This window comes from Lutra lutra, chromosome 14 (assembly GCF_902655055.1).
Source record: "Lutra lutra chromosome 14, mLutLut1.2, whole genome shotgun sequence".
In the NCBI taxonomy this organism is placed as follows: domain Eukaryota; kingdom Metazoa; phylum Chordata; class Mammalia; order Carnivora; family Mustelidae; genus Lutra; species Lutra lutra.
In genome coordinates, this window is record NC_062291.1 from 79,353,724 (window position 1) to 79,377,030 (window position 23,307).

Consider the following 23,307-nt stretch of genomic DNA (forward strand, 5'->3'; position numbering starts at 1 on the left):
AATCATGAATGAATACATGAATATTCATAGTCTTCTCTTTTTCCCTATGTCTCTTCATGGCCCCTGGCTACTTTGTAGAACTGGGTCACACCGGGTCAAGGTGAAATGCCATAACCAGAGAGAAGCAGTCACCAGTAACCAAGAAATGCTATCACTGAAGAAACCACCTGTGCCCTGCTCATTTGATCTTCCCAGGAGTCCAGAAACACCTTTAATTTCCTGCAGAGAAACTTCCAGTAAGTACTTCTGAGGAACAGCTACTCAAGAGACTGAGGACAAAACCAGGTATCATTAAATGACACTAAGTTGGGCAAAAGGATTCAAACTGACCTTGAAAAACTGGGTGTCTTTCAAAATCTGAATGACCTGAATTAAGGATAAGTAGAAAATACAAAGCCTAGAAATAAAAATTAGCAGGAAACCACAACTGAAACAAAAATTGTAAAAGCCCTCTGGTCAAAATACTAAGAAACAAATGCATTATCAGTAATTTAATCATTATTAAAAACTAATAGTTGATTTTATTAACAAATATTAATAATGGCTATAGGTACTTCTTACACACTTATCAAATCAACTGATTCCAAGCAAGATCACATATCTCCACATCATACCAGGTACATATATACCCAGAAATTTTTTAAAATTTTTATTTATTTGAGAGGGGGCAGGGGGCGAGAGAGTTGGGGGAGGGACAGAGGGAAAGGGAGAGAAGCAGATACCCTACTGAGCGAGGAGCCCAAAATGGGGATCGATCCCATGACCTGGGATTGAAATCAAGACCGGGATGCTCAACTGACTTAGCCACCTAGGCTCAAGTACTATTAATATAAAAATTATTTCCAACAATTTTTAATATTGGTATTTTAAATCTTTAACATTAATGCAAACCTATGTCAGGATGTTTATTAAAGTATTTTTTAAGCAATTTTTTAAAGAATTTTATTTATTAATTTGAGACAGAGAGATACAGAGAGAGGGAAAGCACGAGCAAGGGGAGAGGCAGACAGAGAGAGAGAAGCAGACTCCCTGCTGAGCAGGGAGCCCGATGTGGGGCTCAATCCCAGGGTGCTGGGATCATGATCTAAGCCCAAGGCAGACACTTCATCATCTGAGCCACCCAGGCACTCCTATTAAAGTATTATAAAATCCATTTTATTTGTTAAATAAAATGAGCAAAGGACCATGTTGTACTCATGTAAGTATCCTTAGGACCTACCACAGTGACTGAAACATGCTAAGAATTCAATGTTTATATGATTTGTTGAATAGAAAAATCACCCTCTTCCACGGCTCAGAAGAAAGGAACATGGAGCCATTCTAAATATAAAATTTTGCACTATTTCTAGAATGACTGTCACAGAAAAACATGTAACACACACATCAGTATTTACAGACCCCATTTCCCTTAAAGGCAGAATTATGCTCTGGGTAAATAATCAGGCATGTATATTTTTTTAACCTTTACAACTAACTACTAACTAGAATAAAATCAACTACTTTTTAATCATGCAAGTAGTTACCTAAAATTATTTGGCCTAGCGAATGAATTACCAGAGCAAAAACAAACTTTCCTGGTTTAGACTAGTTATCAATAGGCAGTACTGTTCACTTGTCAAGTCACTACCAGGAGGTCATAAAACTTGAGGCTCCGCAGATTTAATGGCAAAAGCAGACCTAGCACACAAGAGCTGAAGACAAATGGTGCTCACGACAAGATTATTCCTATCACCTGAGCTTTGCACGCACTAAAATGTGCTTAACTCATTGTAGGTAAATTTCTCAACACTCTCCTTTAGGAAATTCAAAACAGCTTTTACTTATTAGAGAAGGACAATTGTCAGGAGCTTTTGACATCATTTGAATTCTCCTTTCGCTTCAGGAGCCGAGTTTCACGAACATTATTTTCTGAGTAGTTTTCCATTGGCAACAAGTGAGCTCTCTTTCCAGCTGTTTCTCAAGAACAGGCAACCCGGCTGCTCGTTCACGCAGTGCGCGGTCACTGGGCAACTACTCCGTTCCAGACACTCTGCTGGGCATCGTGTATTTCTTCTGATTCTGGAACCATATTTTTATAGGTAGATAAAACAGCACGAAGAATGCCATAGATTATGGTAGGCTAATGAGCTAATCTTTTCAAAAGTAGAGATATACCCTAAAGAATAAGCAAGAATCTCTATCACAAGAGTAAAAGAAGAAGAAAAAAATGGCAGAAGCGTTCAGTTCCTTTCCCACTATAAGCAAAGCAGGTAAAAAATACATGTACAAATCTTCACCAACTCATCCCTTTTATAAGTTTTATGTGGTATCATGAGATTTTTAAAGACTCAAATTACATATTGATGAACCAAACTGGCTTTGAACTTTTTTCCTTTGAAAGAACTAATTCAAATTTAGTATTAAAATTTCAAATGTGTGATCTTTTAATTCAAACAGATATTGGAATTACAATGGAAAAACAAAACAAAAAAGAAAAAGAAAATTTCATTTGCAAATGCTGGTAGGATGGGCCAGAAGTATCCCTTACTTGCCCTTGACCTCAGTATTCACTGACGGTTCCTAATGGATTACGATCACTGCATCCCAACGACCAAAGTTTAGTCAATGATTATCCTCATGGCAAACCCCACTGTACTACTCCCCTGTGTTTACAAATGACGAACCTGAAAAGAATAAAGCAGAGGAATCAGAAACTTGCTCAAAGCCACACAGATACAGGTAGTAAGTGGGCAAGCTTTTTTTTTTTTTTTCTTTATTGCTCTCTTCTGGGGTTTTGTCTTTAGTTTTAATGTGTGAAATTCTGGAGTAGCTTGACAAGTGACTGCTAGTTATATAAGTGTAGCAGTACAGAAAACAAACAGTAGACAAAAATAGTACAGTGGGGTTTGCCATGAGGATTAAATAAAGGTAAAGGTGCTTGGTTAAATAATCATTGACTAAACTTTGGTTGCTAGAATGCAGGTAGCATAAACCGTCAGGAATCCTCAGAGAACACTGAGGTCAAGGGCGAGTAAAGCAGGAATGCAGAGTCAGGTTAACCACGAATCCACATCCAGGGCGCCTGGGTGGCTCAGCTTGTTAGCCCTCCGACTCTTGGTTTCAGTTCAGATGGTGATCTCAGGAGTCATGGGGTCGAGCCCCGCTGGGCGCTCCCAGCTCAGCAAGGAGTTTGCTCGAAGAATCTCTCCCTCTGCCCCTCTGCCCACGTACACACATCCTCTCTCTCTCTCTCTCAAATAAGCAACTGTTAAAAAACAACAACAACAACAACATCCATTCATGCCAAACACTCCCCTTGACAGCCTAGCATTCCATGTCACTGCCCTAACCCTCAGGTTTCAGAAAACAATGTAAGCATGTATATATAACTGTGAGAGTTCCTGTTACACTTACATAACTAGCAGTTAGTTATCAAGCTGCTCCAAAATATCAGATACTTAAACTAAAGACAAAACCCCAGAAGAGAACAATAAGGTCAAAATGAGGATGCAAAACGGAATGTTTATGTCCCCAACTCTCAGAATTCTAAGTTCCTTTTCCCATTTTCCTCCTACTACTTCACTAACAATAAACTTAGCGATCTAGTTTCCAAGCCAACAATTAATATTTCCATTCCTCCCTTATACCTGCTCTACTTTTCCTTAATATTTATCCCCTGCTAACCTACTATATAATTTACCAATTTATTATGCTTATAGTTTAAAGGACTGTCTCCGACCACCTACTCCCACCTCTGGATGTGGGCCCCACAAGAGCAAGGGATCTTCCTGTGACTAACTCACTCATTTGCTAACTGTACCAAGTGCTTCTGGAAGAGCATGTGGCACACAGAAGTGCTCAATAAACATTTTAACAAAACATCAAGAAAAAAAAATTTTTTTAATTTTAAAAATTTTTAAAAAATCAAGAAACCACAAATTCGAAAGAAAAAGAATGATCAAACTAGACAAACTAATACAGTTAACTACTGACAGCAAAAAAAAAAAAAAAAAAAGAAGAAAGATTAAAACAGAGAACACTTGAGAGAAAAAAGGAGTCATCGAGGGCATGTGCCACAGCAAATACGGCAAGCACAGAACGTTTCAGAGGGACTATAAGAACCACTAACAACAGGCAAGTCCTGCCCAGTATCCTGTGTGAGAAGGCCGGTAAGAACACCACACATTTGAGGGGCGCCTGGGTGGCTCAGTGGGTTAAAGCCTCTGCCTTCGGCTCAGGTCATGATCTCAGGGTCCTAGGATCAAGCCCCACATCAGGCTCTATGCTCAGCGGGAGGCTGCTTCTTCCTCTCTCTCTCTCTCTGCCTGACTCTCTGCCTACTTGTGATCTCTGTCTCTCAAGTAAATAAATAAAATCTATAAAAAATTAAAAAAAAAAAAAAGAAGAACACCACACATTTGGGAAAGGAGATCATTTTAACTGATTAGAGTACATAAAAGCTTAGCAACAAAAATGTTCTAATTATTGGAAAATCTGCTTATGCTGAACGTTTCATTCACTGATGTCAGTTATTTTCTAATAATTGAATACTTAGGCCCATTTTCACTTTTTCATAAATGAGCACCATGGTCTAGCATAAAAAACACGGAAACTTGTAGACACTGCTCTGCCACTAACCACTATGCTATCTTGGACAACCTACTTTAATTCTCTAAATAAGAGAATTTACACAATCACTAAGGTCCTTTCATTTCTAATGTTGTATAATACTATGATTTTATAATCTGAGAAAAGTTGTAGATATTACTGACAAAATAAAATTTAAGGAAAAAATGTTTTTATTTAAGATCATTTATTTTAGGGAGAGAAAGCAAGAGAGACAGAGTGCAGGAGAGAGGGGCAAAGGGAGAGGGAGAGAGGGAGAGAGAGAGAGAGAGAGAGAGAATATCAAGCAGATCCTCCACTGAGCACAGAGCCGGATACGGAGCTCAATTCTAAGACCCTGAGACCAGGACCTGAGCCAAAACCAAGAGTCGGACACTTAATCGACTGAGCCACCCAGGCACTCCTTAAGGGAAAACATTCTTAGTGATAGCTGTAACTCCACTCCTTTGCATCTCCCCCCAAATTAATAATATCCTGGGGATATAATCGTGCCTCTGTTCTAATATATTTAGGTAAGTGATTCAAAAGCTTTAGTAATTTAACTACTACTAGTGAAAAATGTCTTAAAACAAACTTAAGACACACTACAATACTCAAGTCTCTTTATTTAGGGGCTGTTCGTAAAAAGACACACTACAATACTCAAGTCTCTTTATTTAGGGGCTGTTCGTAAAAAGTGACTTTTTTAAATTGATTGTACAAATAACCATCTAAGCCTTCTCCTTTATTCACTCAAGTTCTTCCTGGCCTTAAAAATAAATAACAAATATTTCAAAATGCTGAGAACTTGCCATCATTCAAATTCTGCATTCAAATTATGTAACAGTTCTTTATAAAACAGTACATGCCTATACGTGAGTGATTTCTCTACATAATTGAAGAAAAATGTCAGTCTGATACAGTGAATACTTTTCTAAACATAAGTCATTATTTTCATATACATAGAGAAAAACTATTAAGAGAAAAACGGTCAAGGACACCTGGGTGGTTCAGTCAGCTAAGGGTCTGCCTTCGGCTCAGATTATGATCCCAGGGTCCTCGGATCAAGTCCCACATTAAGCTCCCTGCTCAGTGCGGGGTCTGCGTCTCCTTCTCCCTCCGCCACTCCCCCTGCTCTTGCTCTCTCTCTCAAATAAATAAGATTTTTTTTTAAAAAGGGTTAATGGCTTCATTGCGTTAAGTTCCAGGAAATATTTAACTCTCTAAGAAGCAAAGACTCATTTATAATGACCATATTCAATGCCTCAATGCAAATTACTTCCAACAAACGGCAAAAGTTAAGCACTTAACCGAACCTCACAGGCAGCGAGCACACAACTTGCGCAGCGGGCTCAGGAACAGAGCGGAGGTAGGCTGTGGACCTAGACCGCCACCTCGTGGCGGCAGTGAGAAAACAATCCAGTGTTGTAACCTTTCACGGCTCCATGGGGTCAGCATGGACCCATCACAACCATCTCCTCTTTTCTTTATCACACTGTCGAAACATATATGCCTGAATGAAGATAACCTTCCCCAAAATAAGTATTCTTCAGAAGAGGAGGTCTCCTTATATTTGAGACTTTCATAGGAAGTTCTCTGAACTAATTTAGAAAATGGCTTTCCGGGAAAGCACAGTAGTTTGAACTAACCTCAGTCCTAAGTTTTAAATTAATACAAGACCCCCTGATGGAATCAGCAAACAAAAAAAGGTATTTGTGGGTAAAAGGGCATAATTTTTGGAGCCTGTTTTTGGAAAACCCAACAAACAACAAGTGGTAAGGGCTGGGATCAAGGCTGTGGGGACAACGTTGTAGCCCAGCGGTGGGCACACAGGGGTTCACCACACTGTCTTTAGCCTATGAATGCTTGAAATTTTCAACTTTAAAGTGTTTTAAAAATAAATCATTCAGATTTACTTATTAATCTTAGGGCTATGTCTTTCAAGTAATATGTGAGCTTCTTTCAAAAAAAAAAAAAAAAAACAAAAACCTCTTAATCTAAAACTCCAAAAAAAAAAATTAGTCATCTTTTTTAAAAGTTTTCCTTAAAAACAATAAATGGTAACACTGTGAATGTCCTGATTACCTACAATCAAACAGAAAAACTCCCCTGATGTTATTCACTTGGGTACTTACGGCCTCGCATAACATTTCCACTTGTTTCATCCACGCAGTGTGTCAAACAATCTGAACAAAAGCAAAGACGATGTGCTGTGTAACTCAGACAAAGAATGTCTCTAGTGCTGACGAAGACACCGAGCAGGTGAGAAACTATTTTCATGTTCCACTATACTTTCTTGTTACTAACTTGTGAATGTTTGACATAGAGGGAAGAATGAAGGGGTGCCTTGGTGGTGCAGTTGACTAAGCCACCGACTCCTGATACGGCTCAGGTCATGATCTTGTGAGCTCAAGCCCTGCATTGGGCTTTATGCTCAATGTGTCGTCTGCTTAAGACTCTCTCTTCCTCTCCCTTTGCTCCTCTCTCTGTACACGCACTGTCGCTCTCTCATTCTCTCTCTAAAAATAAATACATCGTTTAAAAAAAAAAAGGAATAATGAAAACACAGAACAGGGGTGATCATGAAGCCTGAGAACTTCGTTAAATCAGATAGAGAATGGCATGCTCACAAAAGGAAACACTTTTGTGATCTTTGACAGGAACTTATTAAAAGCAGGCAGGTGTTAAACTACCAACAACAAAGCCAGGAACAAGCAGTTTAAGAAGGGTTCTAGTCAATGCCATGGAAGGAAAATAAAGTCAGAGAGATCATGATCCATGGGCAGCAGCTCCCCAATCCCTTACTCTAGCCCCAGGGACAGCAGGCAACGAAGAGGGCTACACAGTAATGATGTCACCAGAAGGCCCCTTCTGCTTGACAATGGGTGTGCTTCAGTATGTGACCACGCAGTGACTTATAGGCAAATCACACAAGCCAGGCTTACCTTCTATCCTCCCTAACTCTGCCTCAGGTAAAAGACTTGACCTCATAATCAATCAATCAATAAGTAAATGGAAAAGTAGAAATATGTATTTCTCTTAAAATTTAAGTAAAAATTCTTTTAATTCTATAACAATGTGACTATGAGATTACGTACACATAATTACAAATATATATACACACCAAGTCACACGTTTATTCCACAATGAAGGGGAAAGGGCAAGTATAAGTCTACTTCTTTAGTGCAAATGGAACACTTCATACAGACAAGTTAGACCAGATCTTATTTCCTGCTGCTTAAATATTTTATTAAGGTAAGAACCTGGGTTCAGTCACTAAATCTATCAGAGCAGATTCATATTCTTACTGAGAAAAAAGTTATGGGTCATTCAAGAGGCTGTTTGTTAGAAAGATAACGTTGAAACCTCAGAATTTACACTCCTAAGAACCTTCCTAGTTACTCATGACAATCTGTGATGTCATTTCTGTCATATCCACTTGACTGCTCACTTCTGTTCATTTTCCTGTTGCCATGAGCATCCGTCTGCAACTTGTTCCCCAAAACTGTATAAAGCAGAAATGCAAAACACAATTCTCTCTAAACATTTCAGCCTATGATTGTAAAATAAGACACTTCCTCTAACATCTTCCCAATAATTTAAAAATTAAGCAGGGGTATATTTCTCACCTGTCATCAAAAAACCAAAAGTCTGGTACCATACTCTGTAGGGTATGCTGTGGAGTAAGGCCCTCCTGTAAGCTGTAGTGCAGAAGGGGACAACATCTGGGAAGGGAATTTGGCAAAATCTAGCAACATTGTATGAATTTCTGCCCATTGATGCACTCTATGAAATCAACCATAAAAGCACACCTCTACACACACATAATGACAAAATTATACTGCCTATAGCAGCACAAATTAGAAATAACCTAGGGGCACCTGGTGGCTCAGTCAGTTGAGGTCTGCCTCGTGATTTTGGCTCGAGTCATGATCTCCTGGGTCCTGGGACTGAGCCCCGTGTTGAGCTCCGCCCTCAGCAGGGAGTCTGCTTGGGATTCTCTCTCTGCCCCTTTCCCCACTCAAACACTCTCCCGAAAGAAAAGAAAAGAAAAGAAAGGAAAAGAAAAGAAAGGAAAAGAAAAGAAAGAAAGAAAGAAAAAGAAAAGAAAGAAAGAAAGAAAAAGAAATAACTTAAATGTCCATTAGCAAGAGACCATTTCAGTAAACTACAGCACATCCTTTCACAAAACAGCATGTAGCTGAAATAACGAAGAATTAGGGTTCTCTATGAGATGCTAGGACTGTGACCTTGGGTATGTTTTTAGGGAAAAAAGAAAGGTGCCCAAAAAGTGTACACAGGATGTTTTTCTTGGTGAAAATGAGAAAAATAGGATTATTCATAATGTATTTATTTTTGCAAAACCAAACAAAACACCAGAAGGATAAACCAGAAACTCATCAAAATGGTTATTACTGGGGGCACCTGGGTGGCTCAGTGGGTTAAGCCACTGCCTTCAGCTCAGGTCATGATCTCAGGGTCCTGGGATCGAGCCCCGCATCGGGCTCTCTGCTCAGCAGGGAGCCTGCTTCCCCTTCTCTCTCTGCCTGCCTCTCTGCTTCCTTGTGATCTCTCGCTTTGTCAAATAAATAAATGAAATCTTTAAAAAAAAATGGTTATTACTGGAGGACAGGGAACAGGCTGGAGGAGACGTGGAAAGAAGACATCTCTGACTGGATCTTTTTGGGTGACTCTGGAACCACAAAAATGCATCACCTATTAAAACACTAAAATTAAGAAGTAAACCTCAAATTCAAAACAAACTGAATAAATGACCATAAGTCAGTCTAGTATCACAACCACATAAGAGAATAAAATTATTCCATGCAACTTCTGAACACAGTATTCTGATGGAACATCTGAATGGGATTATGTCCTAAGGACAAAAAGAATCACAAAAGAATCATAAACTGCATTTATCAGCTATCATTAGTACTGTTATTGATACTGCAATATTGAATCTACTTTATATCATAATACAAACCAAGTTCATAAATATGCTAATGTAATCAAGAAACACAAAAAAGAGAAACAAACATAAAATCAGAAAAGATAATACCACGTGTTAAATTTGAATTGGAAATATCAACATAAATTCATACTACCTAATTCTTCTTGGTCTCTAAATTCAATCTTCATTACGAGGAACATAGGCTTCTTGGAAAACTGACTGGCAGATTCCAAGACTGCGCTGGGAAATGCGTAAGATGAGGCTGGGGCATCGTTCTGTTCTAGAAAGCATGAAGGCTCTCAATACTAAAGGAGCCGATCAGAGGACAGAGGGGTTGTCCTGATGGAATGTGCATGGAGCAAACTTGGGACTGTTCGAGCATCAAAAAGAATAATGACTGTGACTACAGAGTACGGAAAAAAGTATATACCCAGAAGTTTTGTAGTGGGGTGAAAAAAAAAAGAGAGGGAGGGAAACTAATTTGTCACCAGCTCCTTTCTCCAAAATTTGTAATTAAGGTGAAAGAATTCAGCATTTACCTTGCCTTCTTAGGAGAAACTACAGGTTATCTTCGATTGGTTAGGAAAATCTTCTCCAGCCTTTTTAACCAAGAATGGCTATTACTGCATGTATTACAAGAGAAAAGGGAAAGCTAAGCAAATATCTGTTCCAAAACCAACAGTGGAATGATGGACCCAAAGATCACCAACAGACACTAACACCATTACCTAAGGCTGAAGAAAGGGCATTCACCTGTGCTGTAATACCTCTCTACAGATTACTTGCTAATCACAAAGGGGACATCTTATCCTTAAAATGAAGAGATCTAGAGGTCACCACCTTAACGGGCTGTTCAAAATTAGCACCATCAGTACCAAGACATCCCATCATTCCTTGTCTTCTGACATAATATGATGTACAAAAAATTACCTAATGAATTAAACATGCCAAAATTATTTTACCTGAATCTAATCAAGATTTAGACTTAATTTTTAGTCTGTAGGAGATTGGAGCCACAAAGAAATAAGTTAAATTAGACCAGGAGGAAAGATTCAGACAAACACAGAATTTGGGACATCCGATAAGACAACTGGCCTGGACTTTCAAAACCCAATGCCATGTACTGCCATAGTAAGAAATAAAGCCAGCACCCTAATTAAGGCATAAAAATATGACTCTAAAACTAAAAGGAACTGGAACTCCTCGAAGAAAAGGCAGATTCCAAATATGGAAGGAAAAGCTACAACATGAGTCTAGAACGTCCTTGTCTCATACCAGATAAAAAGGAAATTCTTGACTAATGGGGGTCATAGCATAAGGTCATAAGGGGAATCCTAGTGGCCAAATTTGGGATAATTTAAGCATTTAAAAAATTATGGCAATGGATTATAATAACTTAAAGGTTTCTTTAAAATCCATAAGCCCACAGACACACCAAAAGGAAAAAAGATGGTGAGGGAAGTGAATGGAGAGCTAATGATCTTTTTTACAGCAAATATGCAATTTCAGATCATAAACGAGGTCATAGGGACGCCTGGGTGGCTCAGTGGGTTAAGAGTCTGCCTGCGGCTCAGGTCATGATCCCAGGGTCCTGAGACTGAACCCTACATCAAGATCCTGGCTCAGCAGGGAGCCTGCTTCTCCCTTTCCCTGCTGCCCCCCCTACCCCCCGCCAGCTTGTGCTCTATCTCACTCTGTCAAATAAATAAATAAAATAATATCAAAATAAACGAGGTCATAAGAGAATGTAATTCAATTTGATAAATCACCAATCTGCACCTCTCCCACCTTCCCACAACTGATTCGGGCCTGGATCACCAAAGGACATTAAAAAAAACTGGCCGGGGCGCCTGGGTGGCTCAGTGGGTTAAGCCGCTGCCTTCATCTCAGGGTCCTGGGATGGAGGCCCGCATCGGGCTCTCTGCTCAGCGGGGAGCCTGCTTCCCTCTCTCTCTCTCTCTCTGCCTGCCTCTCTGTCTACTTGTGATCTCTCTGTCAAATAAATAAATAAATAAAATCTTAAAAAAAAAACTGGCAGGGGCGCCTGGGTGGCTCAGTGGGTTAAGCCGCTGCCTTCGGCTCAGGTCATGATCCCAGGTCCTGGGTTCGAGCCCCACATCGGGCTTTCTGCTCAGCAGGGAGCCTGCTTCCTCCTCTCTCTCTGCCTGCCTCTCTGCTTACTTGTGATTTCTCTCTGTCAAATAAATAAATAAAATCTTTAAAAAAAAAAAAAAACTGGCCGATACACTGTTGGGAAAGAGTTATTCAAAATGTCTCAAAAACATCATCTCACAGATTACTTGATGGTACCTTGTGTTTTGCAACAGAAGGATCTACTTAGAAAGGTGAAAATGTCACTCAACAATGAAGAGATCTGGGGGCACCTGGGTGGCTCAGTCAATTGAGCATCTGACTCTTGCGTTTGGCTCAGGTCATGCTCTCAGGGTCTGGAGACTGAGCCCCATGCAGGGCTCCGCACTCAGCGGGGAGCCTGCCTGAGATTCTCTTCTGCATCCCCTGCTCCTCCCCTAACCCCACTCACTCACTCGCTCACTCTCTCCCAAATAAATAAATCTTAAAAAAAAATAAATAAAGGGATCCTGTGGCTTCCATCCAATCAAGTGAGCAGACCTAGCATCACGAACAAGGGAAAACCTGACGCCGTGTGCTGCCCGAGATAGCGCTGCGGAGCCAAAACACTGGGACAACGGCGAGAGCAAACCGGTGCTCTCTGGAAGCTGGATGCCAGCATGTCCCATGACACAGCAGCTCCACGGCAGGCACACACCCCACAGAAACACCCACGTTCACTAGAAGACGCATACAAGGACGGACAGGCGCCGCACTCGGCACGGTAGCCCCGAAGTCGGAACTACTCCAATTCCCATCAACAGCAGACGTGGTGAATTACGGTACATTCACAAGTAGTACACCACACGGCAATAAGACCGGACACACTACAACACAAACACAGATGAATCACACTAACATAATGTTGAACAAAAGACCGAAAGCAGAGGAGGACACATGCAGGACTCTATTTACATAAAGCACGAAAGGGGCAAAACTAATATGCAGGCTTACAAGTCAAGAGGGTACAGCCAGTGACTGGAAAAGGATGGAAGGGGACTTGTGAGGGGCTGGGAGTAGTCAATTGCTTGATCTGAGAACTGATATGCAAATGAGTTCAATTCATAAAAATTCACCCATCTGAACACTTACATGTATTTTTCTGTATCAACGTTATACTCCAATAGAAAGTTTTTTTTAAAGTACACATCACCCACACCTAAAAACATTTAAACTGAATCTAATCACTAGAAAACACTCAAATCCTGAATACAGGACATCCTACAGACAATCAGCCTAAGCTCTCTAAAAATGTCAGTCATAAGAAAGACTAAAGAAACAACAGCCATATTATAAACACAGGATAAATACAACAGTTCAGGAAATGCACAGATCCCGTATTTAAAAAACAAGCAAAAATGAAAAGTATTTTTGGTATAACTGGGAGTATCTGAACATGGATTGTGATGTTACAGATTTCTGTTAATTTTTTAGGAATGATAAATACTGTGATTACGTAGGAGGATATACTTATTCTCAGGAGGCGCATGCTCAGTATTTTCAGGTGAAATGTTGTAATATCCACAACTTACTCTCAAATGGTTCAGATAAAAAAAGAGAGGAAGAAAGATAAAGCAAATCTGACAAAGTTGTTAACAACTAGTGAGCCCTGGTGAACAGTATGTGGGTGTTCACTGTTATCTTTCAACTTTTCTGTTTGTAAATTTCAAAGTTTTACAGTAAAAAGTTGGGCAAAAAATGGTAATATCACAAAAAAAGCATTTAAAAGATAGCCTTTCTAGAATAAAAAATATAATAATGAAATAGAATATAAAAACCAAGGTTGGGGGCACCTGGGTGGCTCAGTCAGTCAAGCACCCAACTCTCGATTTCAGCTCAGGTCATGATCTCAGGGCTGTGTGCTGAGCATGAAGCCTGCTTGGGATCCTCTCTCCCTCTCCCTCCGCCCCTCCTCCCTACTCAAATAAGCACATGCTCTCTTTCTTAAAAAAAAAAAAAGAAACCTAGATTGTATACTCCTTTTTAAAAATGGGAAAATGTGGCGCCTGGGTGGCTCAGTGGGTTAAGCCGCTGCCTTCGGCTCAGGTCATGATCTCAGGGTCCTGGGATCGAGTCCCACATCAGGCTCTCTGCTCAGCGGGGAGCCTGCTTTCCTCTCTCTCTCTCTCTCTCAGCCTGCCTCTCTACCTACTTGTGATCTCTGTCTGTCAAATAAATAAATAAAATCTTTAAAAAAAATAAATAAAAAATAAAAATGGGAAAATGTAAATAAATATAGAATTAGATATTAGATGACATTTGTAAATCACTGTTAATTTTCTTGTATGTGATAATGACATTGCATTTTGAGTAAATACATCTTATTTTTCAGAGATGCATGCTAAGGAACTTAGGAGTAAAATGTCACGTGTACAGTGTAAATTAAAATGAGTCACACACAAAAAAGATGAGGCAAACATGGAAAAGCAACTATTATTGAATCTAGGTGATGAGTATATAGGTGGTCAGGATACTATTCTTTCTATTTCCTTTTTGTTTGAAAGTCCATAAAAAACAATTCTGTCAGTGCCTCAAAAACGTGAAGAGACCATTATAGCTGTGAGTACAGTCTGTTTTTCAGTGAGTTTAGAAAAGTTGAGGTCATTTTTAATTATTCTAAGGGACCAATGGCACTTAATAAACATTAGATAATGGCGTTTTCTGTATACAGTATCAATAAAATTCCAGCTAAGACCCCACGTTTATATACAAAATTCATGGTATTTTAAAAAACGAAGATTCATATATGCTGGTTTTATATTGTATTATACAAAAGATAGGTCACAAATTACACCCATCTGATTTTATTTATATTATATTATTTTCTGAAAATCTGGTATCTATCTGAATGATTGAAAACAGGAATGGAAGCAAACATGCTAGAGGTAATTCATCTTACAATCTTACTACTTAACGATTATGTGCTACTCCTCTAAGAATGTTACTAAAAAGAACTGACTTGCTATTTTATATATCAAAGCAATCTATATTTATTGATCTTCTCATCAAGTCTTTAAAGAAATTATCTACTTTTTGGGATGCTGAAATGATTATTTTATGGTTACCAATAGAGTTAAAATGGATTTTATGCACTGATGTGATTGCTTGAAGTCTCCAAAGTTACTATGCTGACTTGCATTTACTTTAAATGCTTTACAACTGTGAGAACAAAAAATGTATTTTCTTCAACACAAGTGAATTAGTTTCACCCATTACATTAACAAAACCACACCAGAGTGAGCTGCTGCACAGAACCCTTAAAGCAAGTCAGAAGAACACTTGAACTTTTCAGAGGAGAACTTTTTTGGCTTCTTTTCCTGAATCCGAGCACAGGAACACTGGCCATTTATTCATTCAGAAAACTGTACTGATATACAAGGGGAAATTACCTCTGCACTCGGTAATGAATGAAATGGTTCCTTCAAAACAAAACACCACACTTCAAGACTGGGAAGCAAAATACTATGTTCAGATCAGTTTCTCAAGGCAGCCAACCTTGCAGATAGAGTATGCCTACTCTCTACCTGTAAGCAAGGGTTTTGCCAAATGAAATAAGAATTTCTAGGATGAAACACACTAGGTGAAGGACCTCGTTTACAGCAGTGACCCTCTCCTTACATGGAACCATCTCCAAGGCAGCTCACAGGCTTGAATTCCCTATTAATTAGCCCCAAATTTAATTATGTTACCGAGAGAAAACCTGAGGTAGTGCTCCTGACCACTGCCCTGCTTCTAAAGCAGGGGTATCATTCAGAGAGAAATGACCGTGTTCACTCCTAACTCCAGAGTGTTGGCACAATGAGGCACAAGAGGGCAGGCCACAAAAATAGAGAATGGCTCACCAATTCCCAAAGGAAGTAACTGTATTTGGAACAGTACAAGGGCAAGTTCAAGTCTAAGGGCGTTCTTAAAAATTGAGATTTTGGTGATAAGCAAAGAAGAGGAGACCAGCAGTTTCATGAGATGACATGCTAAAGCACAGACCCAGCTAATATTATCAGACAGAAATAGAAGAGGCAGCTAGGAAGAGCCCTTTTGGGGTCAGAACAAACTACAAAGAATGGCCTCAAAAACTGTCCGTGTTGGGGCGCCTGGGTGGCTCAGCAGGTTAAAGCCTCTGCCTTCGGCTCAGGTCATGATCTCAGGGTCCTGGGATCGAGCCCCACATCAGGCTCTCTGCTCAGCAGGGAGTCTGCTTCCTCCTCTCTCTATCTCTGCCTGCCTCTCTGCCTACTTGTGATCTCTGTCAAATAAATAAATTTTAAAACAACAACAATAACAACAACAAAAAAAAAACCTGTCCCTGCAAAGGGGCACGGATTTAATTAAACCAGACTATAAAGCAGTTTATGCCCCAGGACACTGTTGAAAACCACAGAGCAACCGGCCAGCAATTGGTGCAGCCTAAGAGCTGGGTCTGACAGCATAAGGGACAAACATCCTAACTTACAGATCAGGGGAAGAGAAAGCAGAACACTGGGGAGACCACTACCATCCCAAGGTAGCTGCAGTGCTCAAGGCTGAGACCTAGCGAGTGACAGCAGAGACCTCTCACACTTTACATAAATGGATACTCTCCTCTCTTCCTTACTGATTTTAAAACCAATGGTATAAAAGAGCATAATTGTGCTGTTGGAACAATGACATACACACAAGAAATATATCTGATAACATCATCCTAAAGAAGGTGGATGGGAACAAAGCTGTAACACAACAGGGAAATTACACCAGATGGTAACTCAAATCCAGTCCTAGATAAATTCCAAAGAGAAATGAGTATGTCCACATAGCACCTGTACACAAATGTACACAGTATTTTTCAAAGGAAAAAAATGAAAGCCACCCAAATCCCCACTGATAGATGGAGAAACAAAATGTGGTATGAGGAACTATTATTCATTCATAAAAAAATTACTGGTATATGCTAAAATGTCAATGAACCTTGAAAACCCTATGCTGTGTAAAAGTAGCCAGGGAACAAGAGAACACATACTGTGTGATTCCGCTTGCATGAAATATCCAGATTAGGTAAATCCAGAGACAGAATGGAACAGTTGTTGCCTAGAGCTGGGGCATTCAGGAAAAAATGAGGGACTACTGATGGGTATGGGGTTTCTTTTGGGGATGATGAAAGCTTCTGGCGTTAGTGATGATGGTTGCATAACTGTAAACGTACTAAAAACCACTGAATCATAGACTTTAAATGGGTGAATTATATCTCGATAAAGCTATTAAAAAAAAAAAAAAGCACAGTGTGGAGTCTTGACCTGCACTATATTATTTTGCATTTATTTCTTAAAAACTATATTCAGAGAGATGACAGACAAATCAGCTTATAAGAAAAACAATATAATTTCCCCTGTCTCTGAAAACTAGATGAGGAACCAAATGGTTCCTTTTTAGTAAAAGAGTACCATTTCCTTTTGGGGGTTCCTCCTAGAGAATAAAGGGGTCCCAGGGGTGCCATTAGAGTTGTCCCATAATATATAATAAAATTGAGAAAACATAACCTAGCTCACAGACAGAAGAATACAAAGCCTTTTTTAAATAGTGTCAATCAGGGAACCTGGGTGGCTCAGTTGGTTAAGCATCCAACTCTTGATCTCAGTTGAGATCTTGATATCAGGGTTGTAAGTTCAAACCCCATGGCAGCAGGTGGAGGAGAGTCTCTATCATACCTTGTCTAAATACCAACCACCACCCTGGAGCCTCTCCAGATGCCTAGTTCCAGACGCTCGTTTCTGGTCAGTATCTTCCCACAGTCAGTTGTTCCACAGGCTTCTCAAACTCCAACTGGCCAACACAGAACTCATTTTCTGTCCCAAAACACACAAATTCTTCCTCTTGTTGTATTTCTTATCTCAGATAAGGTCATCATGATCTACCCAGTCATACAAGCCAGAAAAAAAAAAAAAAAAAATCAATCTGGACTTGTCCCTCTCCTCCATTTCCAACTCCCAAACATCCTTCAAGTCAAACACCAAATCCTCATCAACTCTACCTAAAAAGTATTTGTTGTACCCTCTCCATCCTCTTCCTACCAGTATGACTTCAAGTCCATCATGCCTCATCGGCTCTACCTCAAGTCTCAACACTCTGAAACGAGACCCCCGCAGACACCTCCACCTGGCTAACACTATTGTGGGAACCACTCCTCTACTCTTCTGAAAACATGTGGTTCAAATAAACACCTTCCTCCACCTAAGCTCCTAGGTGGGACATGTGATCCACTCATGACCAGAGTCTGGATCCACATCTGGATCCACTAGGGATAAGAATGTATCTCAGCCTGGGCCAATCAGTACCTTCCTCGGGACTTCTTACCAAAAAAAAAGCGCACATTATTTTTCGCAGAGATCACTGGCTGTGAGAACAACGTACCTTAAACTGGCAGTATTCGTCTCTGCCGCCCCGAGCCTGCCTCAGAGTCCAAACCTCACAAAGAAAGCAAGCTGGGAGACCACGAGCAAGAGACGCTAGTGGTATTTTCCTGAGATCTAACGAAGCCAAAACTTCTTTGTTACGTATGCAAGTAAATCTTTTCTTAAAATCAATTCCACTTTGGTTTCTGTTGCCTATCAAGTCCTAACACATTTCTTAACAACGAAATGGAATTCTCTAGCTCCACTAACTAAAATCTTTCAATCATTCTTTATTACTACTAAGGTTAAAGTCCAAGACCTTAAGGTCTACAAATTCTGGCCCCTTGATTATTTGATGGCATAATAATCAACTCTGGCATTGCAAACACCATAAGCAAAGTAAAAAAAAAAATAAATGACAAACTACAGAGGAGTATCTGCAACTTTTGTCCCAAGGGCTTAGGTTTTTAATATATAAAGTTTCTAAGAAATGGAAAGAAAAAAAGTATTCCTAGAAAAGCAAGCAAAACAATGACCATGTGGTTCACAGAATATAAAACTCAAATGGATTTTAAACATAAGAAAACATGCTCAATTTCATTTATGATAAAAGGAATGAAATTAAAATCACACAAACTTCATTTGCATATATACGGCAAAAACTCAAATTCTTACAAAATCTCAATGACTAAGGCCATGGAGGAACGGGCAGGCATTCTCATAGATTGCTGGCTACAAAAGGGTACAACCCCTGGGAAGAGGAATCCCTCTGGAGACTAAATGACCCAGCAATCCGGAAGCTTATAACAAAGACAGAGTGACAAAAAGACAAACAATTCCATGTACCAGGGTACTCACTGCAGCACTATGCAAGGGTAAAAGACTAGAAATTGCCAAATGGCCACCAGTAAAGTCAGAATGAAGAAACCATTCCAGTACTCAGCAGCTAGAAAATGAAGATTTCTATAAATTGTTCTTTTTTTTTTTCCTATACATTGTCCTTGTGTGACCTCCAAGTATACTACGTTCATATAATAAACAGGGGGAAACGTATCTCAGTATATGTATACATACTGGTATGTTGTAAAAACACACATACACAGAGATACACTTACACGCACACACTATATACTCAGAAAGATCACACACAAGCACACACACAGATACCGCCTGTATGTGCTTACATTTTCAAAAAGTTATCAACAGAAGCAAAATTAATTCTAAGATAAACGACCTAGTTTCTTTTAAAAATGCTATTAAAAACAAGAGGGAAATTTACTTTAAATTAAAGATGTTCACCCAAATGGGATGTATAGATCTTACATGAATCCCCATCCAAAAAAAACCAACTAGAAAAAGACACTTAAAAAAAAAAAACAACTGAGATAACTAAAGAAAATTGAGTATGTACTGGGCATTAGATGGCATAATTTATTGTTAAGCTTGCTGGGCATGATTATGGTACTGCAGTTATATATATATTTTTAAAGTTTATAACTTTTAATCTAGAGATTTCCCTTTAAAAAAAAAAAAACAGGGGCGCCTGGGTGGCTCAGTGGGTTAAGCCTCTGCCTTCGGCTCAGGTCATGATCTCAGGGTCCTGGGATGGAGTCCCGCATCGGGCTCTCTGCTCAGCAGGGACCCTGCTCCCCTGCCCCCTCTGCCTGCCTTTCTGCCTACTTGTGATCTCTGTCAAATAAATAAATAAAATCTTAAAAACAAAACAAAACAAAACAAAAAAACAACAAAACACTGTTTATTATGTATTTGTCTCACAGAAGTGCCCAGGTATCATTTTAAATAATCCTTTATCTCTCCTATTTTTTGTGAACTGATTATTCCGTCTAGAAGCTTATAATTCAGGTTCGATTTCTTCAGCAAGAATATTCCACAGGTGGCATTTTATACTTCTTACATATAGCCCTGTTGCCAAGGATCCCATTCTCCTTTTCGGCCTGACAAACATTTACTTACTCTTTAAAGACTTTAAAGAACATGTTCCTTCAGAAAACCTCCGTAACCTCCAGGCCCATACTAAGCTGGCGTCCCCTACTTCCTAATTCAATAGCTAAACCTAATGGCACTGGAACTGCCTACCCCGTTGCCCCAGTCAGGCCGTGAACGCCATTAGCAATGGACTAGTGAGCAGGACCGGACTCCACGGCGAAGTTCCAGAAAGTAATCTATACCCAGTACACACATCAGATCATTGCCTGGTGTCATGGCCCAACCATTCATACCTGGTAAGCAGGCAGCACAGGGCCAGAATCTCCAGGTAATACAGGAAGTACTAATGTCCAGAAGGGGTAAGACACCTAAGAATATCAAAGGGAGTTTTTGCACCTGGCAGACTCCTTACTATTTGTAAACACTGTCTCCCACAGCTGCACGTCTCGATGGGGAACTTATGGAAGCACTTCCCAAACCGGAATGGGCATTCAAATTGCCCAGAAACCTAATTCAAAATGCAGATTTGGATTCAGCAGGGCTGAAGTGAGGCCCAAGATTCTGCACCCCAGGCGGATGCTGTTGGTCTGCAGACTACACTTCCTCCAGTAAGGTTCTGGGAGACCTGAAAGTCAGCCCTCTCTCTAGGAACATCCAGCATTAACTCCTGTCTTACTAATCATCTCTTTAAATCTAACACAGTCTGTGTCATTAAAACAAATAAACAAATCCAAACTTTAATTCTTCTGCACCTGTTGGCATCTTTCTTCTAATACATCCCCCCGTGACAACTCTGCCATCTCTCCTCCATCTACATCTTTCCAGCCTGGAAAATACAGGCCCTCAGTAAATGCTTGTTAGGTCACAGTCTATATAATCTCAACATATTTAATTCTTTCCCACTGGCTTCTTGTTAAGATATGTTCGTTCACTGGTCCATCTTTCCCATGTGTTTATCAACCCCTCGAAGGCAGAGACTCTTCCCCTCGCGCGCAGGGTCAGGTCTGGCACGTAAGCAGCATCAGCAGGGTTTGCGAACCAGCCTGATGATGAACACATAAACACACTACGCCAGGTTCTTGGAAAGAGCCCTGAATACCAACCTCTCCTTTTTCCTGAGGGACTTAAATGCTCACATGTAGGACTTGTTTTCACAAAAGTTTAGTTAACATACACCGAAAAGGATCATCAGCTCTACTTAACAAATAAGAAAATAGCAAAAGAAATTTCTATATTATGCTTCTTCATAGACAACCTCATCAAGATAGGAAAAAACGTTTCACAAAAGGTACCTCCGTCTTCCCACATTCATCAGGTGGATCCTGGTGTATGGCCATTTGATACTTGACATATAAAGAAAATGACTGGCTGAAGGACGACTTGAACTCTGGGTCCTCAAAGGAGACAGGTACTAACCTCACCTTCAGAGCAAGGAAAATACAAGCAAATGCTATTGAAACATCTCTACCCACTGACGTGCTTCTGAAGGTGAGGCTAGAGTAAGATCTCCGCAAATCCACTTCCAAAGCTCAGCGATGGAGTTTTTGATGAAATGAATTAACCCCGGAATGTGCTGACTGGCCCAGAGCCTAAAGCGCCAACTTTATCCTAACACTTAGGAAAATTTTTAACTTCTAAGGGCCAGGACAATTCATTTTTCTTTTGTTTTTTACTCTTTCCACATACCGTGATTCTCTGCAGAGTCAACAGTGTTGCTCGTGGTAGTGGCCACTACTTTTGTCCCTCTGCTAGTATTAAGTGTATTAACATTTTTCCCCTTCCACATTTTCTTGCACATTCTGATTTATAAAATTACAAGCATATGAGAACTTCTATCAAAATATTATCTCAAAAAAAAATTCTACTATCTTACTTTTCTAGTCCCACTCAGTTGTGTATGGGGATGACATCAACAAAGTATAATTTAGCTGTCATGAACTCTGTCTACACATGACTTTTAAAAGGAGATAAGGCCTATTAACCATGTTGTGCAAATATGCCTATCATAAAAATATAAAGACTTTTTTGTTTTTTCTCATAAATATTTTATCTTAGAGCTCTACTTATTACTAATTTCCAGATAAATACATCCAGACATAGCAATGCTAAAGATAATTCATTTTATGTGCTACTTTCCACTTTGCAATTACGTGTGACTGGCACTTAACATGTCCTAGGTAAAATCTGCACTTTCAGAATGTTCGTTACTCCACACTCCTATCCTTTTGCAGATATGCTGCAAATTGAATATAAATAAAATGTACCACAAATAAATCAAGTTATAATACAATGGTATCAAATGGAGGGGAAAGTTCCATTTGCACAGAAAAATTACACTTGGCCTGCTGACCTGGCTCACAGTTGGTTTATCAGGTGGGTCCTGGTGAATAACCATCTGGTAACGTTTATAGACCTGGTAAGACTCCTGAAATGTGGCTTTGAACTGAGAACTTGGTGGAGATGATCTCACCACCCTCACCTTCAGAAGGAGTTAAAAAACAATGTTCATTAATCATTTATTCCACAGAATACACATTAACAGTTACTCCCACCCAAAAAGAACCAAAAGTTTCCATACAAATATTAAAGCATGCACATATAATATTTTAACATTACAAATGAACAAGATAGTAAATTTTTCTTTAAAAAGTTATTTCTCCAACTTCCAGACTTATTAAAAAGGCAAAGGATCCTATCTAAACTCTTTAAGATTTTTTTTTTCTTTTTTAACATATAATGTATTATTTGTCTCAGGGGTACAGTTCTGAAGACTAAGATCTATGACCAAATTATGGAAGATTGACTCTACTGGAAAATGGCAGACCACTTCTGGCACTCAAGACACAAACACAAATAAATACTCTTGAATTCTAGTTGTATGGAACGCACCTTCAGTAAATCATTCAGAGTCCAGAGTGCTAACCATTACACTACGGAACCCCACTCAGTAAATCATTCAGAAAAACTAAAAATGTGAATATATATTTTTAGACATTCTTTATGCATCACTGCTAACTCTAAACTTGAAATTTTTTTTTGTAAGTGTGAAAGACAATTCTCAAAAAGTATTCCTATTTCGTGGTGTAGTTAAGAACGAAGACCCTAAAGTTAGATTTCTCTTACTCAAATTTTCATGTCACCATCTTGGTCAAGCAGACAAATTTACCTCTCTGTGCCTTGGTTTCCTCACACACAAAATGAGGATGAGTTTACAACAGTAACAGCACAGTAATGGTGAACACTTACTTTAATAGTGATTATTTACTAACCAGTTAAAATATGTTAGCAAAACAGAATAGTCAAACAGGAAATCGAATGCAATATAACAAAAAA

General features: G+C 39.5%; 1 protein-coding gene across 12 annotated transcripts in view; it reads right to left on the bottom strand.

The window, feature by feature from the left end:
- The window catches only part of ATE1 (arginyltransferase 1), a 166,017-nt gene that overhangs the window by 124,115 nt on the left and 18,595 nt on the right, over window positions 1–23,307 (bottom strand). For 5 of the 12 annotated variants that reach the window (XM_047702978.1, XM_047702977.1, XM_047702984.1 and 2 more), the window contains exons 7-8: window positions 22,325–22,453; window positions 21,267–21,395 (exon numbers count right to left, since the gene is read on the bottom strand). The exons of 1 other annotated variant lie outside the window; for it this stretch is intronic. In XM_047702978.1, coding sequence (XP_047558934.1) covers window positions 21,267–21,395; window positions 22,325–22,453 — 258 coding nt within the window. The remainder of the gene's footprint in view (window positions 1–21,266; window positions 21,396–22,324; window positions 22,454–23,307) is intronic. 6 more of the 12 variants (XM_047702982.1, XM_047702988.1, XM_047702979.1 and 3 more) reach the window with 2 other exon arrangements.